General features: G+C 39.0%; 1 protein-coding gene across 1 annotated transcript; it reads right to left on the bottom strand.

Annotated features, from left to right (window-relative positions):
• Positions 1 to 570: 570 nt before the first annotated feature.
• LOC117266121 (uncharacterized) lies at positions 571 to 4,066 on the bottom strand. The gene is made up of 8 exons (XM_033641079.2): positions 3,830 to 4,066; positions 3,358 to 3,729; positions 3,198 to 3,230; positions 3,012 to 3,059; positions 2,780 to 2,885; positions 2,231 to 2,305; positions 2,037 to 2,118; positions 571 to 1,939 (listed from the first exon to the last, which is right to left on the bottom strand). Exons 1-8 carry the CDS (start codon positions 3,906 to 3,908, stop codon positions 1,865 to 1,867), a joined length of 870 nt encoding a protein of 289 aa, XP_033496970.2. The 5' UTR covers positions 3,909 to 4,066; the 3' UTR covers positions 571 to 1,864.
• Between the last annotated feature and the right edge of the window lie 6,621 nt (positions 4,067 to 10,687).

Here is a 10,687-nt window from a genome sequence, read left to right as displayed (position 1 = left end):
CTAACTGGCTAACTAGCGTCTTGAATCCATCCTGTCAGTCTTCCACTTTCCCTTTTTTAATGACGAATACAGACTACCGCCGTCTGCTGGTATGATGGGTTATATCCTCTCATGCAGGCACAGGATGTATGTGCTACTTGGCTGTTGGCTATAATCATTGCAGTGTGTTCAGTGCAACTTTTTGGCAAAGACCCAGGCGATGTCAAGGTGTAGGCATTTGCATGGTCTGTCATGTAAATTAAATTTCTGTATAGAGATGCATGAAAAACTGATGGAAATAGTCTGAGAAACAAACCCTGGGAGGACACCAAACACTCAGTATCATGATGATGATACAACCCAATTCAAGAAAGTCTCACTCCTCAGCAAAGCCTTATCAGGGTGTAACTGTTGCTCAACAAAATTAAGCAGAAACACAAAACGGGGCAACATTTTCAGCCTCACTAACTTCCACTTTATTCACCATAGGCGTTCACCCAGTTGGCTGCTCTTGATTGGTTCAGTTTTATACACTGCTGCAGTTCCGTGGAAGAAGAGTAGACAATGAAGATCACTGTGGACTAGCATTCACCTTTAAGTCTTTATTGTTTGGTACAGTCCTAAATGTCACATTGTGGGTAATAACTCAATCTCTAAACAGGAGATTGAATCAGAAAAGAAAACAGAAGTTTCAGCTCCAGCACAGATGGCACGGGAAGTAAATTGGCAAACATGTTGAGAAAGACGAGGAAAAACACAAGTGAAGTTATTCAGCTGTGCAGCTGTGCACAGTTTTACAGAGAGCACAGTGGTACAAGTGAATAATTATGTATTACTACACACATTTAAAGCCCTGGTTCTGAGCAATTATAAACTGTACACTATCAGTGTATTACTATAGCCAGATACACAACTTATAATAATGTAATATACAATTATACAAATAAATAGCTGCTGCTTTTACAGGCTGTTCTCATGCACTGTCCAAATGTATACCCACAAAGAGTAATGCCCCACAGTTCATATGTGACCCATGTAAGCATGAACCTGTGATCTATAACCAATGTAAGTGGGAAGGCTGTGATCACATGACTAATGCGTTGAAGGGAAGTTAAGAATGAAAGTGTGTGTAAGGAGGCAGGCAGGGGTGGAGGATGGGTCAACCAACACAGGACTTTCCCCTAAGGAACCTAACCCTAACACTAACCCAACACAGGACTTTCCTTCAGTGTAAACCGTGTGAAACTAAGAGAAAGCAAGTTATTCTAATGTGCATAGTCACCATGTAACCTTTAGTAAAATGAACTTCCATGACTTTACTTTAAGTATGTAACTTTACTGTAAGTCTATAAGGTCTTTTTGTAAGATATCATCCAAACTGTTGCATGAGGATATGTTGATTTGTGACGCCAAATAGCCGAAGGCAGGGATACTCAACTTGCTTTACCTGGGGGTCACTTTTGCAAAGTTACAGGAGGCCAGGTGCCAGTTACAGCAGCCATGGACCGGTCATGTGTAAGTAGAACGTGTGTAGGATTTGAGGAGGTTCGGAGCTTAGCAGAAACACCTGTCAGGTGTCTGGGGGTTTCTCCCCTGGCATGTTTCTCTCAAGCTCTAATTTGATGCTTGGTATGCACTCTATTTACATTCAAAGCACAAAATATACCACTGTGAATCAATTTATTATTAATCTAAATTAGAAAATGGTCAGCGGGCCACCCAGCACCCTACTGCGGGCCATATTTTCCTGGGGGCCGTAAGTTGAGTATCACTGGCCTAAAGCCATGGAAAATGGTCCCTAAAAAACCAAAATGTAAAAGTTCCCTGTTCCTCCTGAAAGAGACAAGTTCAAGTCCAAACAGATTTGCGAGATGCAGCTTCTCTGCTATTTTGTATAATCCACATTTGCATATACATTATCCATGTCATTCATACTCTGATCCATCTGACCGAGAGGGGCCTGCAGAGACAGAAGTTGGGTTTAATTAAAAGTATCCCTCTGAGTTTTATTTGTTACTTCTTTTTAGATTAAACCCAGCTGAATGGGATCACTGTACCTCAGTGTTGATGTAGATAGGTTCATCAATAGCCTTCACTTCAGGAAGTTTCTTGTTCTCTTGTTTGTTGCAAGATGCTTCTCTGAAAAGACAAAGCAGACCTGTTTGGACTCTTTGCTTCTTGCACATACTTCTCTCACATACACAGTGACAAAAAGGATCATTTGTTCTCACAGTTGTGCCATGTAACAAACCTTTCTGCTTGGTTTGATGATGCTCGGCTAAAATTTGCATAATATCCAGATTCCTCCCTGGTGAAAGATTGTGACCTGTGAAAGCAGGTTAAAGGATATCAGTGTATCATCTGTCTAAAAAACGATATTTAAAACAAACATATTTAAAGACCCCCTCCAGACATGTTATATATGAAAATGAACATACACATGAAATACTGGATGATTTTGTCTGGTATGGGTTTCCACAAACAAATACCTAATTAAAGGTTATTTAAATTACATATTTTACTTATTTTCCACATCAAACAATTGGTTTCCAAACTAGTTTATATGTACACATCTTTAACTCAGAGTTAAGGTGAGAAAAGTTCTTATTCTCTAATGTCAACCTGCACATACTTTCCTTCTCACAGTGACGGTCAAACATCCAAGTGAATTAAAAATAACCAAAACACATGTTTGAGTGGAGGGGGACTATATAATGTCTGCACATTGATTACACACGAAAATCACGAGAGTCACAAGAAACAAACACTCAGTTTACATACAAGCTAAAAGTGATGTTACCTTTTGTGTCTTATGTAAAAGACGATTCCGATGACAAAAAGAATGACCAGAATCACAGCAACTGGTACAAAGATGGCCGTATACCTTGATGCTGACTGCGGACTGACTGTGGAGAAAAGTGCGATTGCTGTGAGCAGTAATCTTTTATGATAGCGGAAACTTCATTACAGATTTTGACATATTAAATGTTCAACACTGAAACCGTCCTGAGAAGCAAACTGTGTAAGCTTACCTGTCACTGTTATAAAGGTGGGTAACTGTGGTGGTAGGGCTGTAATATCTAAAAAACAAATTAGTCTTCATGAGAGTTACATTTTTTGTTATAGCTGTTAAAATAATATAAGGTCTATAAGCAAATTGAGGACTACAGAAAAAAATGAAAGAAATGTGAATGAGATAATAAAACCAGAGAGGTTACCTGGCTTGAAAGTGAATGATGGAACACCTGGACCTGTGGGAGAAACATGTGAGGCATTCATTTAATTTCAGGCTCATATAAATGAAGATATAAAATATATATTATTTAAATTCTAAAAAAAATTTGAATTGTGATTAAAAAAAATTAATGAAATTCTTACTGGATACAAAAATGGAGACAAGTTCTTTGCTGAAGCTCCATTTTTCCTCATTTCCAAAAACTCTCAGGTAGATGTTTGGTACATTTTCCGTGACGTTTAAGATCTGGAGGGTGCAGTTACCTGCAGTTTTATTTCCAATGAGCTTGGTCCTTCCTCTGTACTTCTCAATTACATTTGAGTCATCCGGGTGAAAAATGAATGCATGTTTGTTATTGTCAGAGATTTCAATGGGACTTCGCACATTCATTTTCCACCAAACTTTAACGTCTTTGGTGTGGAATTTAGTCGGATAGGTAAATGTACATGGTATGGTCACGTCTGAGCCCAGTGTTGCATTAATCCTTCTAGTTACGTTAACAGACCAGTCTTCACCTGTGTTCGAAACCAAACCAGAATTTATATTCATCAATGTGCACTTCATACTTCATACTTCAAATTGAAAACAAACACAACAACTTAAAATGTCACCCACCTTTTGAATTAGAGGCCATGATGAATATGAGACCAAGATTTATCAGGCCCGGCAGCTTCATCTGATCCAAGAAAGACATCCTGAGGTTATAATCCTGAACTCAGTGAGTGAACTCAGTTTTACAGAAGTATCTCTGGTAGCCTACATGCTACAAAGCTCTGAAGTTAAACTGCCTGTTTCCTGCGTTAAGTAAATACTCACCGTGAGAGCAACCCAAAAGAGTGCTTGTGCTTTGCCAATGTGTATTAGATCTTGACAATGATGTGAAATTGTTGGGTGTGTTTCCTGTTGCGGTGTGACTTGAAAAAAAGGAAGCTGGTTCAAAAATGCACACTGACCATAGTACTTGTCATTGAAGTTCAGGGAAAATATTGCACATATACACATCAACAATCTTCAGGGAGTAAACTGCAACAGTTGTCATATCATTTGAAAATACAAATGCTATATACAGTAAATATGTGCAAGGATATTAACTTGACGTTTAAGTATATTTTTACATCTCTCTGACTTGCCAACATTTTTTTTTACACTCAAAATAACAACTCAGAAGTGTGAAGATACTAAGGAAGTCCCACACTGCATGATACACTTAAAATAAAATGAGAACAATGCAAATAGACACTCCTCAAATTGATCTAAAAAATTCACATCACAATAAAAACACCCACCAAAACAAATGAAGATTCCTCCTCAGTAACCTCTTTTATTGCCGTACCTACTGTGTATATGTGTGTATGTTAAAGTGTACCATGAAAACTGCTTTTACAAAATAATCAAAAGACCTCGTAGAGGTAATTTTATGTGTGCGTTTTTTTCCATTGATTTCTATTAAAAAACAAATACAAACACTAAGGAGCTGAAATCACCTTAACTATACTTCCGAAACACAGGTAATTTGGTGATATCCCTTCAGTTGTGGTCTTGATCGGTACTGAAATAAAATCCAGAGTCCTCTTTGTCTTAGATTGAGACAAGACCGGATAAAAAAAAGTGGTTGCATCTGAGACGAGTCCAAGACCTTCTAAAAGTGGTCATGAGAAAGAAATCTAATATATAACTGAGTAACCTCCTGAGACCCAAACTTTTGTTTGGTATGCATTTTTCATTTCTCCTAGGTATTTGGGATTAGTAGGACTGGATAAGTATAAAAAATGAAACATTCAAAGAGCTGATAATTAAGTCCTAATGTCCTCAAACTACTTCCTAATTAACAGTGTCTTAGCTTGTTTCTGTTGCTAAAATTAGTAAAGTTTGTGCAGCATATCAAACTACTATTAAATCTGATCAAGTTTTGGACCTTGTCCACTTTTGTGTTGGGACCGGCTGCAGACTGACTTGGCAGAAATGGCTGCCATCTTGTTTTTACATGGATTAGTGTATTGTGCTCTTACTACCACTAGAAGGCACAAAAAAGTGTCCATGAATGAGGACAACAGGTAGCCTGGAAATCCAGACCCAAATCTAGAAAGATCTGGGGTCTGGCCATGAGTAATGAAAATGGCCCAACTCGAGGGGCGGCACCAAGCATGGATTTGTAAATATCACTGCACGCAATTGGATAACACTAGGACCAATCAGAACAATTCACAGGGTGATGTGTCCAGAGTTTAGCTACCAGCGGAGCTAACTGGTAGATTAGACTCTTGCCGTATCCGGTCGGCAAAACAGCAAAAACGCCCTTCTTGCAAAGGAAAGACTCGAGCGCCGTCTTCTGTTCCTCTTTTAGAGAAAAAGCCAAGTCTAACTCGTTCATTGTAGCGGCCAAAGCCGTTTTAAACAACTGGTGTTCATCCGTAGCCATCTTGCAATGTTTACTGACTGATTCCGGACTTCGTTGTCGCAGCGCTGTCGTCATCTGTTTAGCTCGCCTCTGGCCCGCCTATATCAGATACACCGATGTGATTGGTGCAGCTTGGTTTCATGGGCATAGGTAATGGGCATCATTACTGATTGCCAGAGTGACTCGCTGAGCAAATTCAAATTGTGCTCTCACGAGAACTCTGGATTTCCAGGGTAGACAACAGGTCCAGGTCAAGCAGAATGAAGTATAAGGTCCAGTAAACCCAAAATGTAATGTCCTCATATGAGGACACAGGGTCTCAGGAGGGTAAATGTCCTTCTGTTGGCTGTATATTCACTTTAGAGTATTTGAATACTGAAGACCACATTTATTTGGCATTGTTGGGGAGCCTTAATTTACAGTTGGACCGGTCCAGGCTATTGTTTCATGGATTTAAATGTACCAGACATGTCAGCTTAACATTAATTCTGTGAAATCTATTCTAGCATAGGATAACAAAAATAAGTTTTAAGATTAGTAATGCCATTTACACCAAACTCCTACCCTACTTTATTTCAGAATAATGAAGACAGATGGAGAATAAATAGATACAAAATAGGATGTAGTTTCTGCAGGATGAATTTTCTCCTTGGCAACTATCATGTTTTCCCAAATGATAGCTTTTTTAGGCTTTCTGTTATCCCAAGACTTGGAAATCAGTGCATATAGCTCCCACAAATGGGGAAGAGAAACCTTCCCCAACTTTGGGCTGAGCTTTGTATGTCTGAATCACAGACTAGTTCAAATGCAGATAAAGCAGAGTACATGGTATTCTACACCTCCAACAGTGACTACACTGCCATTTAAACTTAAAATAGCACCCATATTACTTTTGTTCAGTCATAAAAATACTTAGGAATTTGGCCTGAAAGCAGATCATCATTCAAGATTCATATTCAACATTTGACTCAAATATTAAAAAATTTTGAACTCATCACTGTTCTCTGTATCACAAGGTTGGCGATGGATTTCCTTACAGTCAAGAGGAAAAAACCATCTCATGTTATTCATGTTATCTACCTAACCTTAAATGTCCAATATACTCACTAATGTTGGCAGAACTTGTTTCAGGTACATGCATGCTATTAAATGTCATGAACTGCAAACTGCCCTCAAACTTGAGTCTTACATCCCCCTGGGATATTTTAAAGCTTTATTATCTGGGACCGTAATCACAAACACTAGTCCATACCCATTGGTAGCTTTGTCACCTTCTACCTATGCCAATCCTCAATGCCTATGTGCAGTTTCACATAGATTGACCACGTCAGTGAGTAGAAAAATGTGGGACAGACAGAATGACTGACTGACAGAATGACACACTGACAGTTTCCGTGATTATGTACAGCATACCATACCATGACTTAGTCATACCAAATATTAGAAGAAAAAAACCAAAAACATTCAGCCTCAGGGGGAGCCACAGCGATCGGTCGCATTTTAGCCATTTTTAAGCATTTTTCTGTTGTTATAGCGCCACCCAGTTGCCAATTAGAGTTAAATTTCTCCAGTCACCTTGAGGTGTCCTGTTCTACATATCTACCAAGTTTAGTAAAAATAGATATGGCAGTTAGGCCTAGATAAGAAACTAGCTCTCTAGCACCCCCATTTTGTTTGATGGGGTCAATAATGGAGGGGTCCCCTCAGATTATGTGTGGTCATATGCCTACAAAGTTGTGTGGTGATCGGTGAAACCCTTGAGATGTTATACACCTTTATGTGATGAGTCACGCCCTCCGCAATATTCATTGCCTTATAGAAGCTCAGTTTTAGTAAGTTTTCCAACTTTTGCCAAGAGGGAACTTTAGATATTGGTCCCTAGATTATGTTCACCAAGTTTCATGCAGATCGGTCAAACTTCCTAGGAAGAGATCGATTTTAAGTGTTTTTCAAAAAATTCAAAATGGCGGAAAATCTCTATAACCGGAAGTTATGGGTTCTTGAGGCAAATTTGTTCCTCATGAGGAGAGGCATCTCTGTGCAGAGTTTCATGTCTCTACGACATACGGGGCATGAGATATTCCCATTCAAAGTTTGCAATTTCAATCGGTTGCTATAGCGCCCCCCCTTCGGCCAATTGATGTAATATTGCTTCATTCGCATCCTCCCATGACCCTCTGCCACTGTGCCAAATTTCACATGGATTGACCAAGTCAGTGAGGAGAAAAACGTGGAACAGACACACACACACACAGTTTTTGTCATTATATAGTAAGATTTTGAGAATCTCCTAACTTAGCCTAGAAATTTAAGTAAGTAAGGAGTCCTAGCTTAGGAGTGATTTAGGAAAGTTCTCAGAGCAACTATGAGCAAAGAAGGGACAGAAACGTTTACCTTAGTGAGCCTGTTGCTAGGTATGACACATTCTTTTAACAGATGTGATTGGTTGTCACAGACAAGCCCTTTTATGACCCTGCAACATGTGGACACCCAGTGGAAATGAAATGCACTGCCGACTGTGAAAGTGTTGTCATTGTTAGAGTGATCACTCTGCTGAAGGTTGAGACAGACCCAAGTCATCACAGCTGCAGTGTTGTCATCATTTTATTTCTGGTATTTAGTGTTAGGTGGGAAATGTGTGTGGATCCCTAATGACATTAGCCACACATATTATCCCTGCATGATCTAATCTGTAGCATTTCATTTACTCACTGTCATCCAGCATTTGGAGAACATTTCTACGACCTTTTCTGTGTTTCCACCATTTTACTCCTGTGCTTAAGAAACTCTTAAGCCCATTAGAAGTCCTCCTCCCTGCTCCTTACACTATTTTAAGGTCTAAGATGCTCTGTGAACTTTTATCTTAAGGACTTAGTCTTAACTTTAAGGTGAAATTCTAAGAAAATTTTGCTGATTGTGTTCTTATAAATGTGTTTTGTTCACTAGCCTCTCTTTGAAAAGAGGCCTTAATCTCAGTGAGACTGCCTGATTAAATATAGACTGAATAAAATAATGACCAGTTTCTCCTATTGGCCAGAAAGGTAACTAAAAGGTTTCAGCAGTCTGAGTGTGACACCTCAAAATTTATCTTTCAAAGTTACAGTCTTTTTGGCACCAGTTTCCCTCTGTGTGTTACCGTCCCTCTGCTGCAGAAACGCAGTGTATAAAAGCACAAGGAGGGATTTTCATGTTAAACAGACAGATACCCGTTTGACTTAAAGCCTCGTATTAGCTTTAAATGAACTTTAGAATACATATTTGCTCTGACTGGATTTTGCCCCCGTCACTTCAGTTTAAACTCGGACAGTAGAAAGGAAAGACTCTGCAGCCAGTACAGACAGGAGGAGTGATTATAGAGATCAATAATTCTTTAAATGTACACAATGACAGGACTGTTATAAGATAGACTTGGAAACAATGTGGGCTTATCTTTTAAAGCTTTTCACACAGTGTTGTTAATGTGTCTCCTGCTGCTGACAGTGACACTGCTGTTACAGCCGTTAAGATTAGAGATCATGGACTGTATGTTGGTAGCTGACAACAGCAGCTATCTCAGGTCAAAAACTCAGTGAGGTCAGTGTTTTTGTTGTTTTCTGTAAATAAAACCATCATTAGACCTTCACTGCACATTTAGATATATTATTTAACCTGTTGCGTTGCTGCTTTAGGAGGAGCTGCTTTATTTTCCCCCATATATCACATTGTACCCCACAATTATGAGATCACTTTCTTTAACTTATCATTTGGCTGTTCTTGGGTTTCTTGTTTTGTTCCACTAGCAAAAGCAAGCAGGCAAACTTTGTCAGTTCCCATGTTGAATTCTACTGGAAATAAACATGGGTGGATGTGGATGATGAGACAACAGCCCCCAGGGCCAAACGCACGAAAGGCCCCACCACCTCTCCTACACAGGAGCATGACACAGAGTTTGTGGTGCTTTTGCATCACTTTGGAGTCGTTATGAGGTTTTGTGTCTCTTTATAGTCATTTTGTGTCTCCTTGTGGTTGTTTTGTGTCTTTTTGTAGTTCATTTTGTGTCTTTTTCTGTTGCTTTTCAGTCATTTTGTGTCTCCTTGTGCTGGTTTTGTGTCTCTTTAGAGTCATTTTGTGTCTTCTTCTCATTGTTTTGCGTAGTTGTTTCAGTCTCTTTGAACAAAGTTTGTCTTTTTGGGTGTTTTGTGTCTCCTTGTGCTGGTTTTGTGTCTCTTTATAGTTATTTTGTCTCTCTCTGTGGTTGTTTCAGTCTCTCTGAGCAAAATTTGTGTCTTTTTGTGTCTTTTTCTGTTGCTTTTCAGTCATTTTGAGTCTCCTTGTGTTGGTTTTGTGTCTCTTTAGAGTCATTTTGTGTCTTCTTGTGGTTGTTTTGCATAGTTGTTTCAGTCTCTTTGAGCAAAGTTTGTGTCTTTTGGGTGTTTTGTGTCTCCTTGTATTGGTTTTGTGTCTCTTTATAGTCATTTTGTCTCTCTCTGTGGTTGTTTCAGTCTCTTTGAGCAAAGTTTGTGTCTTTTTGGGTGTTTTGTGTCTTTTTCTGTTGCTTTTCAGTCATTTTGAGTCTCCTTGTGTTGGTTTTGTGTCTCTTTAGAGTCATTTTGTGTCTTCTTGTGGTTGTTTTGTGTAGCTGTTTCAGTGTCTTTGAGCAAAGTTTGTGTCTTTTTGGTTGTTTTGTGTCTCCTTGTGCTGGTTTTGTGTCTCTTTAGAGTCATTTTGTGTCTTCTTCTCGTGTCTCTTTGTGTCTTTTCAGTCATTTTGAGTCTCCTTGCGCTGGTTTTGTGTCTCTTTAGAGTCATTTTGTGTCTTCTTCTTCTCGTTGTTTTGCGTAGTTGTTTCAGTGTCTTTCAGCAAAGTTTGTGTCTTTTTGGGTGTTTTGTGTCTCCTTGTGTTGGTTTTGTGTCTCTTTATAGTCATTTTGTCTCTCTCTGTGGTTGTTTCAGTCTCTTTGAGCAAAGTTTGTGTCTTTTTGTGTTCATTTTGTGTCTTTTTCTGTTGCTTTTCGGCCATTTTGAGTCTCCTTGTGCTGGTTTTGTGTCTCTTTATAGTCATTTTGTGTCTTCTTGTGGTTGTTTTGTGTAGTTGTT

The sequence above is a fragment of the Epinephelus lanceolatus genome, chromosome 10, assembly GCF_041903045.1.
Source record: "Epinephelus lanceolatus isolate andai-2023 chromosome 10, ASM4190304v1, whole genome shotgun sequence".
NCBI classification, from domain to species: domain Eukaryota; kingdom Metazoa; phylum Chordata; class Actinopteri; order Perciformes; family Serranidae; genus Epinephelus; species Epinephelus lanceolatus.
The sequence above is the reverse complement of the archived record's forward strand: the minus strand, read 5'-3'. Positions and strand labels throughout refer to the sequence as shown.